Source organism: Apus apus, chromosome 13 (assembly GCF_020740795.1).
Source record: "Apus apus isolate bApuApu2 chromosome 13, bApuApu2.pri.cur, whole genome shotgun sequence".
In the NCBI taxonomy this organism is placed as follows: Eukaryota; Metazoa; Chordata; class Aves; order Apodiformes; family Apodidae; genus Apus; species Apus apus.
Window position 1 is genome coordinate 15,352,481 of NC_067294.1, and position 18,470 is coordinate 15,370,950.

Sequence of the window (18,470 nt, forward strand, 5' to 3'; positions counted from 1 at the left end):
GTAGAAGTTGTTAATTTAGCTTCTAAAAAGTCCTGTGTTTAACCAAATGGATTGCAGCCAAATGGGGAGTTTTCCAGGTTTCACTAAAAAGCATGTCATCATTGTGGAGTGAAACATGATGTAAAAAACTGCATGTTACAGTGGGTTGATAGACTGTCTTCTGAAGCTGGAATCTCAGTTAAGATAAAAACTGAAATCCTGTGTATAGGCAATGTGTGAAACCACTATTTTTGTTTAAGTTCGCAATGTCAGTATTGAATGCCAGACTGTTTCTTAGATGATCAAGAAGACAGGGAGTCTGACTCATAAAGAAACCATTTAGAATAATTTGCTAGCATTTCTCTGAAAATCCAAAGGCTTAGCAGAAACCTGTGCACACTCGAGCATATGCTATATTTTCCAGAATTGTGTTGTGCACTACTGGTCAGTTCAGAATAGAGCTCATCTATGGAGGCCTGGCTAAATGTTAACACCATTGTGTAATGTTCTGAACCATTACTAATAGTGGTATAGCATGTACTGTCATGTGGAAGGAAGTGAACTTAGATTATAAGAGCTCCTATCTTTGAATTTCTTTAAAAAAAAAAAAGGGGGGGGGGGGGGGGGGGGGGGGGGAATAGGGAACAAGAAACTTCCAAGCAAGTAACTTACAAGAAGTCCAAGGAAAGTATGCAAAGTGCTACTATGAAATTTACTTTTTTTTGGCTGTTGGATGATATTATAAGAGCAGCTATGATTAATGACTATACCTTGAGTTGTAACAGAGGCTAAATCATAGAATCATTGAATATTTCTTGCAGCATTGCAGATGCAGGCAACATCCCGGAGGTACTTATAATATGATGTGAGTTGGGGAATATTTGCCATTGGGCTGCAGTCAGAACTTGATGCTGACAGCTGGTGCATTTCTAGCGTAGCCTCAGTCACCCAGATTGACCAGGACTTTGATAATGGGGCCAAAGACCAGGCCATCTTCAGTTTGAGCACACAACTGCAAAGTGAAGTGAAAAAAACCTTTCTTCTGTAACAATTATGTACTTTTGTGGCTGCAAGCTAAGAATATTCTTTGAGCTGCAGACTGCTCTGAGGGCCATTGACAAATACAATGTGACTATGATACAGTTTGCCTTGATTATCTATTAACAGGGTGTTGCTACTTATAGTCTACTCAGTTATGGGAAAACAGGAGTCCCTTGAGGGAGGGGGGGGGAAGTGACTATTGAAACAAAAAAAACAGTTAAGGGACACACAGGGCTAAAATTGGACTGTGCCACATGAAATGAGTATTCCACTGAAATTGCTGGAGCCAAAGAGCAGAGTGAACAGGAAGAATTAGTATCTTTTTTCAGTAGGATGATTATATTATACAGCTTGCACTGTAAACATGGAATATATTTTCCTTCTTTTACAAAAGGTGGGGATTAAATACCAGAACTGTTCATGGCTTTTTTGTTTACAGGCATCAACTTACCACCATATTCAAGAAATAATGCTACAGTTGCTACGCACAGTGAACAGAACTGTTATTACAATGGGACGAGATGATCCCTTAATTGTGAGTAATACTTTAATATATTTTTAATGCCTTGAAAGCCATTATATAGTTTCTCTGAAAAAGTGCATATACAGTATTTGTGGGCTCTTTTTGTGAACTCCTTTGGACAAAATAAAAAGTCTAAAACATTAGTCTTTTTTCATTCAACTGTGCCTCTGCAGTTCAGTTGAATGCTGTGTGATTTGTGCATTCTTTGAAAAAACCCTTAACTAAATCTGAAGTTACCTGCTGCTTGTATAAAAAGAGACTGTTGTACAAAGGGCACACTTTAACACATGGAAAATAGTGTTTCTGCTAAACTAAAATGGAAGTGTTGGAGTAAAATTTTTTTTTTAAAGCTATTCTGACTAGCTTATATAAACAATTGGTGGATGCTCTGCTTCTCCCAGCTTTCCACATGCTTTACTTTTTGGTGTGTTAGGATTGCTATGGAGCAGCTGCCATTCCTGACTCCATTTTTGGAGGGGGAAGATCATGCCCTACATGCGCAAGGAAAGTATCTTAAGGTGGACTGTCACAGAGCACTCACCTTAGATTTTTGTGGACATTCCATTATTTGAGAGTTTTATTCTAGGTCAGGTTCTGCAATTTATTCATTTTTAAGTCTATATTTTGTGTGTACTTCACTTTTTTTTAATTCAGCATTTACTTGATTGATTGGGCCACAAGAGGTACACTCTGTCTTTTTAAATTCACTTTGTTTACTTATTCATTTCTGTTGGCAAACCTATGTAACAGTTGTAGATCATTGCCAGTCAGAACATGTGTTCCTGATGATTGGTCTCCTAATTGAGTTCTTCAGAGAAGATATTTGCCAAGGGTTGCTTCAGACTCCCTGGTGTTAGATCCCTGGTGCAATTTTTAGAAATTATATCACTGATTTTTTATCAGAGCTCCAGTTGGTTATTTTGTGTGTAACCCTCTGATGTGTATGCATGGTCGTAACAGGAAGAGGTTTGGAATGAAGACCCAGTGAACCTTTCAGTTCTCCACAGTGCATGAAACTGTTCTCTGTACTGGCAAAGAAGGTATCATGGGTGTCATGAATGATGGTAATCAATCTGTTAAGCAGTATTTCTGGATATCATAAACAGTAAAAGAGGAGGCAAAATGAAATTCTAGTAGTACTGCTAAAAAGATGCTTCTCATTAGGAAACATTAGAAAGTCATTAGGAAACAAGCTGATTACAGGAAATTGAAATGGCTTGTGAAATCTTTTTTCCTCTTATTTACTGTAATTCATTCACTTTTTTTACCTAAAAAGATCAACTCCAGTGTGAATTCTGAAATCCAGATATCTGAATGATTTTAAAGCTCCTAAGCACCTATGCATATGTGTATATTGGGCATTTTAAAGGTTTTTTGAAGCAGAATCCAAATAAACTACCAAGTTTTCTAGAGCTGAGGCAAGATCTGTTACAGAGTAGTCTTCCACGTGTGAAGAAATTGTTTGCAATGAACAAAATAGTCTTGTCAGAAAGAACTGGCCAAAATAAACCCGTTTCATGCTCTATGTATTACCTTTACTTCACTCAGTTAATTTGCATGTTTGTTTTAAAAGCTCTTTAGAGGGTTAAGGTTATTGAAACTCTGAATGCTTTAGCTTTAAAAACAGGGAAGCAGATAGTCAGAAATTAGGGTCTTCTGCAGAATGCTTAGGGGAGCTTCAGTTGCTTAAACTGTAGAGAACTCTGCAAGTGACATTTCCAAGTAGACATCTGTTGTTTATTTCCAGGACAACAGAAGGTTACTGTTTAGATTCTGGAATCTTTTACTCTCTTTTTAAATGATAAAAAAATTTTTAATGGTCTTCAGCTGTGTTGTTTTCAAGTGGTGTGAAGATCAATGCTAGTATTATGTTATACTATTAAAAACAATGGTTACAATTTACAAGCTGCTTGATGCATTTAATGATTAACAAAAGCCTTGACTGTTAGTAGTTGAAGTGCTTCTAAACTTGTATTAAAAAGTGACAAGTTTCTTGTCTAAAATTAGCTATTCAAGCTTTATCTTGAATACTATCTGAAATTTAGATTTCTAGTTAGTGTGTCATGATGCAGTGAAGTCCTACTACATTCATTACTGAAGTAAAATGTATAGATGCATGGTAGAACACAGAAGTACTTGGGTTTGGTGTTGGCTTGGTGTGTGAACAAAAATATCATAAATCCACTGCATACATTTTAAAGCTTTCTTTTAGCACTCCCAAACTTGATTTTCTCCACAATATTAATTTAGCATGATAAAACATGTAGTTATGCTAAATAAAAAAGTTTTTAAATTATGTTTAGAGAAGATACTGTAGAAATGAAGACTTTGCTGAAAAGAAAAGTGTGCTGTGTTAGCCAAAGCTACTCTAGGCAATATAGTTCTGGAAAAAAGCAATACTCTTAGGGAAATAATGACCAGAGAAACAACTTCACACATCTGCTGTGGTTGGAGAAAAATATGTATTAAAATATACACACAGTCTAGCTAAAAGTTACAGGTTTTTTATTCAGTATTCAAATGGAAATCCTGTCTTTACCTAGAAAAGTTGCAAAAAGATTCAATGAGAGACTTATTTTTTAATTTCCCATTAATTTTGTTTTTGCAAAGAACAGCTGTTCGTTTCCTTTGTCATCTCAATGTTGCTTGTTATTAATTGACTCCTGAAAACTACAGAAAAATATTTTATTGCAAAAGATAACATCACATTAAAATAATCTAGAAATTTATAAAACATACATCAGATAATACATTTCATTAGGAAGATGTTTTGCATCTAAGCTAGCATAATTACTAAGTATTGTGGCTTTTTGGAAAGAGCTATAGTGCACAAAACTGTAAAAAGCCCTACATGAACTGCAGTTACATGACAGAGAAATAATTTTTTTATAAATCTTTTCTGAATTTTTAAAGCAAGTTGACTCCATAAAACAGCAATTTCAGATACAGGAGTTTTGGAATATACCATGTTCTGTGCCCTGTTTTATAAATAGCATACTGTAGTTGTCATTAAGAAAGTCTTTCAGAGAAGCCCATTAAAATTTTGTATGCAAGTGCTGTCAAGTAGCTCTTCTGGCATATTTTTGTTGTTGGTTTGTGGGGTGTTTGGGGTTGTTTTTATATTTTGTGTGTGTATATGTAATTCTAATATTTGCTTCATACTTGGGGAGATGGTCTTAGGCATCACACTATTTTTTTCAAATCAGGGTAACTTTTATAGTCAGTATCCATTTCTGTTGCTTTTCCAATATTGATTTCATAAGCCACATATTATGCAATTGGTAATTATTTAATTTCCTATAGGAATTAAAAATGATGAAAGAAAAAATAAAATATTGAGCAATAAACCAAAAAACATTCTTTACATATTACATTTTCACTTAGTTTAGATTCTCCAATTATGGATTACAAAGCTATTTTTAGCTTTAAGTTATTTTGTGTTACTAGGATATACAAATTTCTATGCTAAAGCTAAACAAAACCTATAGGAACTAAACAGTTTTACCCTCTTACTGTGCCTGATGCACACCACAACTTTCCCACTCTTACCTTTTAACATAATGAATAGCCTTTTGAGCCCAGGTTTTCTTTAAAATTTTGCGCAGGAAGCTGTTGTGTGTGACTTACTGTGGAGAAGACTGGGTAGAAGACTTTCTTGCATTTAATAGGTGTGGTTTTATTGTGAAACTGATGCTTATCTATTTGTAGGAATCATTTACTTCTGGTCGACTTCTACTTTATTTTCAGTTACATTATTGCATGTTTTTGTTCGTGGTAGTCAGAGCTTCTGCAAGAAGAATGAGGAAGCTCTTTCTGTGCTTCAGATAAGCCTTTTGTTTGAAACTTAGATACATATTTTAGAGCTTGACTGGCTGTTGCTACTACTTCTAGCTAGAAAAACAAACAAACAAACAAAAAACCAGCAGCCAACAACTCTCCTTTTTTGTACAGAAGTCCTGAAATAGAGAACTCTAGGATCAACATTCCTGAAGGACAGTACTTCAGCAGCACTGTAATTTATTATTTTTTTTTCCCCAAGGAAAACCGTTTATTTGAAAGGAGTGCATTTGAAAACACTGGATTGAGGGTAGGCATGAAAGACAAATGATAATTCTTAAATTGCAGCATTGGGAGCTGATGGTCAGCTGGCCTAGGTGTCTTATGTGTTTCCTTACTTCTGTGTGTGCATATGTAAAAAAGAGCATTCTTATCCATATGTGGATAATCCATTCTTTACTGACTGAGAATTAAAAAACATCTGACTGAGGAAAATGGAAAACAGAATAATTTTAACTGGGAGATTAAACAATAAAGATAGTCTATAGTTCGAATTCCATCAAGAACAGACGTTATAGAGTAACATCAGTAATCATTTAAATTGGTATATTTCAGTTTTGCAGAAGTATTGGAGAAAGACTTTTAGCCTTTCAAATATCTTTGGTTGGGATTTCTTGAAAGAGGGCATTTCTGTTGATGCATAGTTTCACTAACCTCAGGAATTGATTGGTGCAATGTGGTGAGCCACAATACTGTGTTTTGTTTCAAATGGATAATCTGTATCCTTTGAAAATATATTGAAGGCATTGTATTAATTACATCTGTAAAATGAAATCAAATATTAAAATGAGCCTTTTGGGGGCTTATTAACAAAAAGATAAAAAGGTTGCTTTCATATATAACAAATTATTGAAAATCAGTTCACTATAGAAAGAAACTTGTTCCACTACTGTTATGCCTGTTGGTGTTGCTTATTATTTTACCTTTACAACGGAGGATATTAATCTTAAAAATTTTATTTTTAATAGACAAGAAATGTTTACACACTAACAAATCTTTCATTATATCAATTGTAGACACTAAAAAAAATAGGAATGCTGTCGGCACGCCAGCATAAGCAGTACATGTATTGGAATATAGTATAATGACATGTGCTGATGTAATAAGATAATTGTTACCTTTGTTACAAATTGAAGAGCTTTTCTGTCTCACTAGAGGCATCCTTTTTGCTAGTAAAAATTCATATGATGTTTTTTTTTCTGTAAAGAGTCTAAAATAACGATTATTTTTTTTGTGCCTGTCACTTCCATACTGACTGAACTTAACATGGAGGGGATTTTTAATATGTCAGTCTTTTAGAATGTTACAAACTAAGACATGTCACACATCATGCTCTCTTCTAAATGAAGACTAGGTTTAACAAAAACCTTTATTCTTTCAGATAATATCTTCTGTGCAAAATACTTTTAAATGTGTTTTCAAATGTGTGATTAACCCTAGGAACACAGAAGTGTACTAAAAGTCTACAGACATTTTAAACTAACTTAGTACAATTAATACGATATGATTTAAAAAATAGGATTATGGGGTTAGTCTACTGAATATCCTGGAAACATTTGAACTAATTAATCAGTCACTTCTAAGAAAAGGTCTGCAGTACATTCCACTAAAAATACATTATTCAGCCTTTACAGTCTGCCCTTTAAACTTGCTTCAGAAAATTTTCCTCTCTGCTCCCTGTGTGGAAGATAATCATGTTTTTGTGAGCAAGATGATACTATTATCAAGCCTAAATTCTGTTACATGAGGATACCTTAGACTAGCTGGTAATGCAACTGTTTTTGAAGGAAAGAAATAGCTGCATTGAAATCAGGTTGTCTTTCCAGCATATAAATTCTCTTTAATATAATAAAAATAAGTTCAGTAATTATTTATGATAAATTTTCTATCCTATATTGACTTGTATCTTAAGGCCAAAAAAACACATTGGCATATTTTGGTATAATGATATAGGTTTAAAATGTGTAGGGGTACAGGATGTACAAACTGGGAAAGTGATTTAGCAAGACAGCAGCCAAAGCAGTTAATCCCTTCTCTTCAGCAATGTCATGGTGACATCTGAGGCACTGTGTCCAGTTTTAGGCTTCCAGATAGATGCAAGACATCAGCCTGCTCAAGCATGGGCAAGAGAGAGGCCACCATGATTACTCTGGACTTTTGATGTGAAGAGAGGGTGCAAATTGGATGTATTCAGGCTTTAAGAAGTGCAGGCTTAGGAGAGAGGTCCTAATATCTGTCTAATTCTTCTTGAAGGTGTATTTGGATAGGGAAAGATGTAATAGGCACAAGTTAAAATATAAGAAATTCAGATTAGATGTTAGAAATTTTGGAACATCTTGCTCTGAAGGGTTGTGGCTTCTTGTTTTTGGGGATACACAAAACTCAAGTTCACCTAATTGAACTTGGCTTGAGTAGGGGGTTAAGACTAGAATTAGAGGAATTTTATTGTTTCTGATTTTACGGTCTTTGTCTGGAAAGTCTATTAAATGGGTGAAACTTCTTAATGTTTGCTTTTTAATTTGATCTGATAAATGGACAGAGTAAAACTAAATCTCAAATTATTTTTTTTAATTTTTGTTAAATACTAGATGGCAGCAACAAAAATATTTCAGTGTTGATGTGAAGTAATTTTCTCCTTTGAGGAGAAATTTGAATGAGACTGTCTCATGGCATCAATAATAGTTTATTCTCGATTATGTGTTTTGTTTAAAGCTCTGAAGTTCTTTCCTTTTAATCCATTAAGCCTATAAACAGGAAATGAAGACTGTGACACCCTTAGCATTGTCGGCTACTTATTTTTGGAGGGTGAAAAATATGTCTTTACAAAGCATATGAAAGTCTGCTTGGGAAAAGAAAGCTTCCTTTTGAAAGAATTATTTTTAAAATGGTGTCTTCATGAGCCTTTATTCAGTGAGATTATTTAAGTAAAGGCAATTCTTACTTTTCAGCTACCCAAACATTCTTTAGCTCTGTAAGTTTTTAATAGCACATTTTCAGTTGTGGGCTCCCACACATCTTTGTTCTATTGTCTTTTAAAATGTAAAAGAATCTATAAGGTAGTCACATCCACCAGAAACATTTTCTTTTAATTTTTTTTTGTTTTCTTCTTAACTCCTTTTTCTCAGGAGTGGGATGATCAGGTGGAAACTTCTGAGGTGAAACTGAAGCTGGATTTTTCTCTGCATGATCCAGCATTTCCAAAATATGATGAAATCTTCCTTCTTGTTGCCTGAAGTCGTATTCTACACTGTAGGAAAATGAAGAGATTTAAGCTAATAAATGAGAAATTCCATAATTAATAACATACAGAAAGGATGCTTATTTCATTAGAATACTTTGGCATTATTCAGTATGAGAGCTTGATTAAACACAAAGCTGTGTGTGTTTTCTGAGGGAATCCATTTTCTGGGAGAGTTAAGAACTCCAGTGTCATGCCCAAAACACTGGGACAAAAAAATAAGGGAGAAAATATAAGAACATACTATGATGACCTTTCAATGCATTTTTTTCCATTGTCAGATTTTGATACTGTAATCTAACTCAGCCATATGCTTGGCATGAATTCAAAACCCTCAGATGTTTAACTAGGATGAAAAATATACTACACCAAGTAAATATTTACCTCTTTCAGATAAGTGGTATCAGTTAATAGGAAAATAGAATTTAACTACTTTTCTCCACTGAAACCCGTAAGTATTATTGGTGTCAAATGAGAGCCAAGTTAATTGGGTAAGAGCAGAGATGTGCACAGCAATAAACATAAGGTTCAAAAGAATATATCTGGACAGTGGTTAAGCAGTCTGGTGCAGCCAGTACAGTGAACTAAAAGCAGACAAAGAAAAAAAGAGAGCCAAACAAATTAAAAAGAGGCTGTATGATTTTTCTTTATTTCCACCATCTTTATGGGTAGGAGAATGTGAATTGTACCAGCTGTGCTGCAGTGGAGTTTTGGCAGGTGGAAGGGAGAGCAGAAAAGAGAGGGTTGTATTTTCTGTAGTGCAAGCTCTTTGGGAGAAAAAAGGCATAATCAGAAGGGTGGTGGGATCTCACATTAAGGCCCTGAACCTGATTTGGGCACTGATTAAAAAAAAATCTGGAAATATGCTTATCTTGAAACACTAATAATTCTGAGTATTGTATGTTTATAGAAATGGATAAACATCCTTGAATAATTGTTAAGATTAAGTAGAAGCTTTTTTTCCCCCTTATAATTAATATGTTTCTGGGTTTTTAATGAAATCACTCAGCTGGCAAAAAGAAAGCAATAACATTATTCTAATTTAGAAGAACTGGAGAGGGAGCAATCCATAATAAGTAAAACCAGTAGAAGTGATATAAATGACAAACTTTATAAGTGTCTCTTCAATTTTATCGGCTTATTGCTAAAACTGCAACTTAATACTCTTCAGCAGTCACAGATCACGAGCATTAGAGAATGAAATGTTCACTTTATTGCAGGCGTAAGGGTAGCATCAGCTCATGCTCCTGCTTTCTTTCCTTTTTCAGTTCTCATTTTGTGTTGGAGAGATGGGGCTTAGAGCAACTTGGTCTAGTGGGAGGTGTTCCTGCCCATGCAGGGAGATTGGAACTAGATGTGTGCTGCATCTGTGCAGTATGTTACTTAATATTCTGTGAAGAGCCCCAAGAATTGTACAGACTCAAATAAGTGAAGTGTTTTCTGCCTCAGAACTGAGGCTGCAGAGGTTGGATGAAATGTTTAGAAAATGTTTATACATTGATGGAAGATCTAGAAAATCCCTTCCGAGTGGACAAGCTGTGTATGCAGTATAACCAAGATGTTGTACCTCCTAGCTCTTCAGTTAATGACTAGCAAGCTGAAGACTCAGGGTTTGTTTTTATAGACACAATGTTTGAAACATACAAGGCTTCTGCAACACAGTACTATAAATATTTTTGGTCATAAAAGTATAACATAAACTGCAGTTCAAATTTGGAGTGGTTTATGCTCAAATTGCATTCAAAATAATAACAAACATTTACTGAATTGAGAGGTGTGGGAGACTTGTTTTTGTTCTGCACATAAACAAACTGGAGCTATAGCTTACTGGCATTTGGTGAATTCAGTGTTTTCTTTCCCAAGATCTAAATTTATTACAGAAATCCCAGCCTTAAAAATGTAAAATAGAAGAGGAATTTCACAATCAGAAATGGCTTCAAAGGTTTTCAAAGCATGCTAGTAATAATAATGCTGTGAAATGTGAGCAGGAAATTTGTTTGAGTTCTCCAAAGCACAGTAACACTTTGAGATAGTAACAGTATTAATTCTTTTCTACCTGGGAAAACAAACCACCTCACACATATCACTTGGTCTTTTGTTAAAAATGGTATTAATAACAATTGAGACGTTCCACAGCTGTGAACAAAATGTCGTGTTTGAAAGAGATATACAGACAATAGGAAATGGTGTGAAGGAGTGAAGTACCTGTAGATGATACATGCGGTGTTCTGACAGGTGCTACAGTTGTTGAGGTCTTGACCAGTGTGGTAGAAGTTGCGCCTGTAATAGACAGTAGTTCATGTCATGTGTGTCTAGGGATTTATAGAACACTTAAACAACTGTTTCTTATGAGCACACTTTAGCCTATTTGAATATCCATACTTTTCAACCTGATTTCTACTCTTTCAATTCTTTCCGCTTTTCATGTTTCCTCACTTGAGTATAAACAAGTCAGATTTGTTCTGCTGTTAGTACACAAATTTGGAGCCTTGAGGAATCAAGATAAATGAGTTTCATGCTTAACAGCAACTAGAGTAAGTCTTTTTGTGATGGAGAAATCTGCATTAGAAATACTTTGAGGCTGGTGGCTCATTGTGTCTAAAAGATGCATATCACTTCTGTTTAATGAGTTTGATTTAGAAGGGATCAGTTGGTACCAAAACAATTCTGTGATTGCTTTTGGAATTAAAGTGGAGGTTCTTCTGTGCTGTTCTACCTCTACAAGCCCTTGGAATATTTAGTTTTACTGCTAGGTGATTCTAGCCAAGTGGGTTGAGGTCTATCATCGAGTCTCGGTGTGAAACTTGAAGATACTTGGCAAAATTTTTGTTTTGGACTATGTGGTAACTGAACAGAAATGGGCTATATATGTTGTTGAATAATCTGGCTGTGCTTCACTGTGAGTTACTCTTTGTCATGGTTAGATTTGCAAACGCAACTGAAACTTTTCTTCTCCATTATATGTAACTACACGCAGGGAAGGAGCGGGTGGTTTTTTTCTGTAATTTCCCAAAGACTTATTGTAGAGCTGGTAGTTGATGAAATACAATATAGGAAGTGACTGCTTAATTGTGACAGACCTGGATTTTTCTCCCCCTCTGCCTCCTACCTTGTTTCTCAACTGAACTTTTAGGTTTTGGTGTTTTTTGCAGTTTTGTTATAAGTTTGTTTACATGGATTTTGTCTGTTTTGTCTAGGCTGTTACACAGTGCTAGAAAATCATATGAGCTTTATGAATGGAGGAAAATAACTAAGAACCCTTTGAGAGATGATATTGGGAGCTGATGTATGTATAGGAAAAATGTTATATGGATTAAAAATTTATGCAGGCTCAGTGAAATTAGCAGAAGTATTTTCATGCTGACAGCCAGCCAGACATTACTGGTTAATGTTTCCAGATAAAAAAGGTAATTTTTACAGAGTGAAATTATATGTTAAGTAGTTATATATTTTAACATTTTCAATTAGTGTGAATTTGTACTTGGAGTATGAGTTGGACAATTGTTAATCAGAAATGTAAGAAGGTAATTTAAATTCCCAGATAAAATAATTATCCTTTGAAGAATTCTTTCTTTATTTCTCTTTAAAAGTTTAAATAAAGTTTTGGCTTCACTTATTTTCTGACAATTTTTGCACAGCCACATGAGCTTTTTCTGTCTACATGGGAACAAGTGCCAAGAGTTGGTGCTGAGTCACTAGAGGAAGTCACTGTCATGTCTCTGCTATTTCTGTGCAATTGAAGCTACACAAAAATCTCCTTGCAGTCCTCTTTTTGTGTTGTTGGCAGAGTTGGTGAAAATGTGGAAGATTATCAGATTATCCTTAAGTGTAGTCAGTAAATAATATGGATACATATTTTAAAATGAAGGATGCAGTTCTGTACACAAACCAGTTGCATGTAAATTATTATTCTTAGATGTCTGTGTTTTTCAAAGACAAACATTATTTAATGGATATACTGCATTATCGTGAAAGAGATCTTTAAAATGTTTCCTAGAAGCATTTGCTCTAAGTAGGAGCTGCTTTTAATGCCTTGGAAAACATAATTAGGATTTTCTAAAACCTGTTTTGCACATAAGGAAACTTGCATTTCTGTTTTTAACCTTGCTTTGCAAGAGATTCCTATCTTTAAGCATTAGTTGCATTTACAGTATTATTTATAATACATAAATAATTGACATAAATAATGCTTGTAGCCTTGGCTAATATTTACTATGAGAACATTCTGAAAGATACAGATCATGCATTATTATGACAAAATATAAATAATTCTAAAATCTGAGATTCAAAGTGACTTCTTGCTGACAATCTTCACATAATGTATGTTCAGTTTTAACCCCTTTTAAACACCTGTTTCCTCCTCCTGTGAAATCTCCCTGACAGACTGAAGCTCTTGAAATTTACCTTGCATTGTGTTATTTACTGTTCTTAAGGTATTCCTTTTAAGCAGCTTTGTTTGTGGTGCTGTGAAATATAACTAGCAGTGTTGTCCCCAAATGCCTGCAGGTGCTGTGCTTTAGCCACTAATACTTTTGCTTGCTTATAAGTTAAAGCAATAATAATTTATTGAAGAGAAGCATGGTTTTGCTGATACCAACTGTTTTGGCAGTAGAACTGCTTGGGCACTAAATGCCTACCTGACCTTGCTAATAAGAAATAGTTGGCTTGCCAGAGGTTTCTATTATGCTATGTTAGTACATTAGACTTTTGGGGGTTGCTTTTCTGCTGTACGTGGATTTAAGCTAGCTGGAGACTGCCAGCTCTCAGGTGTCAGTGGCTTTGTATCTGACACCATAAATCTAAATAAAAAGGGAGTTCATAAACTGTCTCACACTGGGTTTAGTAAAGGCAGTGTCTGTTAAAGGCAAACTGAAGAGACTTGCTTTTTTGCTGAGTCCCAAATACAAGAAAAAGTGCTTAAGATATCATTTTTGCAAGCTCATCTTTAAACATATTGAGAGATTTTTTTTCAGTAGCAAAGGTTAAAAGAATGCTAACACCTACTTTACACTTCTGATGAATTACTAAGATTAAAATGCACCATACCCTTCACTGAGGGCTCTGGATTTTTCCAGTTCTTGGATTACATTCAAAAGAACTTTAATCTTCTCCTGGTTTGACTGCAGGGATTCCTCTACAGAGTGCAACCTGCCCTGTAGGGCACAGAGTTGTCCATGTGCCAAATGAATTTGATTTATTTCACTAATCTCTTCGTTGGTTTGTGGTTTTATTTCTTTCCTTGGCAGATAAGACTTTATGTGAAATCCTTCTAAACAGCTGTTACATTGGGAAACATCTGACTGGGTAGAATTTTTCTCGATTTCAGTGTATGACAGAGTAGGTTTTGACACATTACTGCTGGTCAATGACATTATTTTGTGATCATCATTTTTTAATGTTACACAGCTTGCATCTGTTTTGTGCTCTCCTGCCTGGTGATAGTCTCTGAAGAAATAAGGAGATGAACTATGGTTTGATGGAGGTGATAACGGAGCTGTTTCCTTGCTGCTTGCATCTTTGCTGGCTGCAAGTGACACGGAATCACTTTTATCCACTTCGTAAGGGTCAGAATGAGGGTTACATTCCCTGCTATCAGAATTGCTTAGGCAAGGGTATGCTTGCTCAGAAATAGATGGCAGTGTGCTGTTCTCGCTATTGTCATAGCTTTTTATGACAGTAGAATATTGCAGTGAATTATTTGAATTCATGGTTGGGTCTGATGCGTCCATGGAAACACTGCTGTCTTGTGGAAAACTCACATGTATGTATTCAGGCACCTGTGTAGAAACAGCTGTCTTCTCTGATACTGAGAAATCATTGGAGTGGATAGGCCCATTGCTTTGTGCTTTTGATGGTCTTTGACTTAACTGACCACCCACCTCGCTATCCCTTAATCCATTTTCCAAATGATTAGCTACGTGTAAGTAGCAGAGATCTGAAGACATAATGTCTTGGTCGGAAAGACTGCCATTTACTTGGATAGGATGTGCAGGATCCGTTGGCATTTCTGTTAATGATTTGCTTATGGTCAGCTTTTTCTTTTTAAAAGCGGGGAAGTGTTTCCTGAGGCTAGGAGAAGTTTGTATGGCAATATTCCGAAGCCCCTTCTGAGCCCTTGCAAAAGATGGACATTGATGTAGCAAAAAATCAGGATCCCTAAATATTTCTGCTTTCCCTGTTGTGAATCCTGTATTTTGGGCAGGGTTAGTAACCAGTTCCACCTCTGTCTTCACACCATCCTCCTTGAACCGAACTTGCTGGGACTTGGTCCTGCGGTGCTGGGGCTGCCTCATACAATCTGCTGAATCCAGACTGTTCCTTTTCAGTAGCACTGGGCGCATTTTCATGTTTTGCTGGGCCCCTGAATCACAATTTGAAGTCTGTAAGTAATGTGCTTCTTTGCGACCCATTTCATTTGTCATTTGAACCGTATGTTAAGTTTATCCTAAAGATGCAAATCAATACCTTACTCCTGAAGAAGCTAAGCTTTTTGTTCCTTTAATTATGTGTATACTTTTAATTGACATGCTCTCCTTAGGCATACTCTTTCGAATTAAATGGCTGATTAGACTAAACACTAAGATAAAGAGATTAACTATCAAATTTAAGGAAAGACTTCTTGTAGCTAGGGAATGCAGAAATCCTTGTGTTCTGAAGCCAACATGACCTTCGTATTACAAAATCGCAGCAGGCCATTGTGTTTACAGTTATCCTGTTGAAAGATGAGTCTATTGATTTCCTGACTGCTTTTACTTGCCAGTCAGCTCTCCATTAGTCATCCAGCTTTATTATGATGAACCAGTCACATATGTTTTATTTGCAGGCTGAATAAACAACAAGCACAATAACTTCTGGGGGCATTTTCATTTCTGATGCATAGTTTCACTGATGGAATACGTCCATCAATACCAAACTGTATTGCTTTCTTCAGAGAGAGTTTTCCTTCTTCAGCCATCTTTTTAATATTGCAAAATAAACTAATCTTCCCAAACAGTGAAGCAAATTGTAACCACTTTTGAGCAGGCAAAAATAAAGCATCCAGTGGGTTTCAGTGAGAGAAGTTATTGGTGTGTAGTTGTTGCTTTAGTTCATATAAATATAAGGCAAATCATATCCAAGGGACTGTTTTGTTTGGGGAAATTTTGCAAACACTTTGGCATCAGATGAGTGGTCCAGACGAAATAAGCAGCAAATGCAGAATAGCAGGAAATGCTTCCTGAAAGTAAAAAGACAAGAGTTATAGATGAATAAGCTGCCAAACACTGTAATTTTCCTCTGCTGCCTCCTAACAACTTGTCATCTCCAGTGACTGGATAACTGTGGCAGTGAGATACTTGTATAGAAACTGAAAAATGTTTTAAAGTGTCTAAAGTTTTCTTCATATGAAGTACAAAACACAAAAAAATGATAGAAAATATTCAGGATAGTTGTTCTCTCTTTGTGATCAGTACTTGTGTGCAGCCCTGAGTCTGGCACCAAATATAGATCTTAAAACTTTAATGTTTAGCTTTGAAAATGGCTATTACATCTTGTTATAGATGAAAAGTAAAAAAATTAAACAATATAAACATGACTTCTTAATTTGGAGAAAAGGTAAATTTGAACTGCAGGTTTCTACAGTGTTAAGGATGGTTTTATGGTTTCTTCTTCACAAGCGTGAGTTCTGCTCACATAATTCCAGAATAGTCTGAGACAAAATTCAGTATATGCAGTGAACAATGCTTGTCTAGTAGCAGATTTTGACTCAGATTTCATTAATGAGTTGTATTTCTATGTAAAAAGTCTTTTCTATATTTTTTCATAAATTATGCTTAATCTGAAAACAGCTGCTAGAATAGAATAGGAAAAAGAGGAGAACTGTATGTAAAATATGGGAAATGTTCTATGGCATTTGTAATAATCAAACATAGTCTGCTTTTAGGATTGCAGTGATTTTTAAGATTAGGACTAAATTCCTAGCATAGTGGTAATTTACTGTTAATCACGTTCTCTGTTATTTCACTGGTGGCTTCATTAGCTTTACTTCCATTTTCTTAGTGCTCCTTCTGGTTAAGCATTGCACAAACTTACAATATTTCATTTATAAGAATTGATGAGATGGATGCAGTGGGAAAGTTCTTGTTAGAAAATGCAGCAAACTTGAGTAACCTAACATAACATTTAAGCAATTTAATCTAATTTAAGCAAAAAAAAAAAAGTTTTTATTCTTGTATTAATTTTTGAAAGAAAATGAGTGTTGGACGATTTTACTGCAGAGGGAAATGTTGAGTAAGATATTGAGGAAACACATATATTAATACCAAATTTTACTTTATTGATATCCTAGCTGGTTGCTTAAATTACTGTGCTGCTCATTCACTGGAAACAAATACACAATAAACAAGTCAAACAGTTTCTGCAAATGAAGTTCCAGTGCCAAGTTTGGAATTCTCATACCATCCACTAATTATTGTAGGCTTTTTTAAGTTCTGTTTGAGAACTTATTTGCGTGTTGAAGTAGTGTTCTTCACTTCCCATCACAGCTGCTGTGCTCCAGGCAGATGGAATACTTTAAAAGTTAGACTTTGCCAATTAAATTCAGAAAGAAGCTTTAGAAATCCAGTTCTTTGTGTTTAAAATACAAGTAAAAGCCCTTAAGGGTTTAGGAGAGCTCTCTACTTTGGCTATATAGTCAAGTGAGCTGCATTCTTAATTTTCTAGTTGCTCTTTTATTTCTGTCTGATTTTGGCTACCTTGGCATCTGCTAGTCTGGGGTTCATAGGAATTGGTGTAATGCAAGTTTTGATGCTGTCATTTATATTAAATCAAGCTGAAATATAAATACATGGATAGGGGTGGTGACATATTTGGATGGAAAAACCAAACTAGTGAATTTCAAGGAATCTTAGGTGTCTCTGTTTAGATTAAAAATCAGTGGAACATTCCAATTAGTTTAAATAATATTTTCCCCTGGTTGGGATATAAATCCTCTTTCCTGGCACAGCAATGTACAGGTCTTATTTTGCTCATTATTTAGTATTGGCTGAAGCGTCAAAAATTCTACAGATCTATTTAATAGAAATGCTTTCTATGTATTTAACTTATGTCACTCTTAACAAAAAGCATATGTCAGTTTTAAATTCTATCTTGTAATAGTAATACACATTTTGGTAGGAGAAAACTACTGGGTTTTAATGTCTGCCATAGTTTCATGACTGTACATCCAGCTATCCAGCCTCTTTCTCCCCATCCCTTCCCTGGGCAGCTGCTCAACAGTCCTGAGGAGACACCTTGTGCCTTGGTGGTTTTGCATAATTAGGATGGATTTGCTCTGGTCTCTTCATTCACTGGTTGTTGAAGCCAGTGGCCTACTAGGGGTGTGATAGGTAATGTTATTTTTAAATGGTGCATGTTTCTTGCTCCTCTTTTCAACTGTGTTTTGAATATGAGTCTGACTGATAGGTATAATTGCATTACTTTCTTTTATGCTTGGTTTACACCATTAAATCAAATATTGATTTTTCAAGTCTCTGCATGCTTTGCAGACATCTTAATGGTGATAGTTACTATCAAGTGTCAATTTATTCTAGCTCTGGTGTAACTGTATTCCAGGATATAATAAGTGAATTGCCTGGAAAAGACTAGGGTGCAAAGCCTGCCACCTCAAAAAGCAATGGAACTGGTTTTCCAACCTCAAGGCGGTGGTTTTGAGTTCTTGGAAATGCACACCCAGCTTAGTTAGCCATCCAGGCAGAGGAAATTTGACCCCAAGAGAGGCCTTTATTTTTAAATGTTCTTCCACCTTTCCCACCTCTGCTTTCCGGATTTCTTGAAGAGTGTAAAACATTTTTTGGTTCATATTTCACAGAATCA

At 35.4% G+C, this 18,470-nt stretch overlaps 2 protein-coding genes across 2 annotated transcripts in view; one reads left to right on the forward strand and one right to left on the reverse strand.

Annotated features, from left to right (window-relative positions):
- The window catches only part of DOCK2 (dedicator of cytokinesis 2), a 148,185-nt gene that overhangs the window by 54,363 nt on the left and 75,352 nt on the right, over positions 1-18,470 (forward strand). The window contains exon 27 of the mRNA XM_051631280.1: positions 1,460-1,555. Within this exon, the coding sequence (XP_051487240.1) occupies positions 1,460-1,555 (96 nt within the window). The remainder of the gene's footprint in view (positions 1-1,459; positions 1,556-18,470) is intronic.
- INSYN2B (inhibitory synaptic factor family member 2B) lies at positions 4,032-15,462 on the reverse strand. Its single transcript, XM_051631279.1, has 3 exons — positions 13,665-15,462; positions 10,824-10,898; positions 4,032-8,627 (listed from the first exon to the last, which is right to left on the reverse strand). Exons 1-3 carry the CDS (start codon positions 15,038-15,040, stop codon positions 8,441-8,443), a joined length of 1,638 nt encoding a protein of 545 aa, XP_051487239.1. The 5' UTR covers positions 15,041-15,462; the 3' UTR covers positions 4,032-8,440.

What these genes read in the sequence shown, in the direction of transcription:
- INSYN2B (XM_051631279.1), bottom strand. Translation starts at nt 15,040, where the DNA reads ATGACAAATGAAATGGGTCGCAAAGAAGCACATTACTTACAGACTTCA. An exon ending in TCCAGAGCCCTCAGTGAAGG is followed by an intron (nt 10,899 to 13,664) that starts GTATGGTGCATT and finishes TGTCTATTACAG; the next exon opens with GCGCAACTTCTACCACACTG. An exon ending in ACCGCATGTATCATCTACAG is followed by an intron (nt 8,628 to 10,823) that starts GTACTTCACTCC and finishes ATTTTCCTACAG; the next exon opens with TGTAGAATACGACTTCAGGC.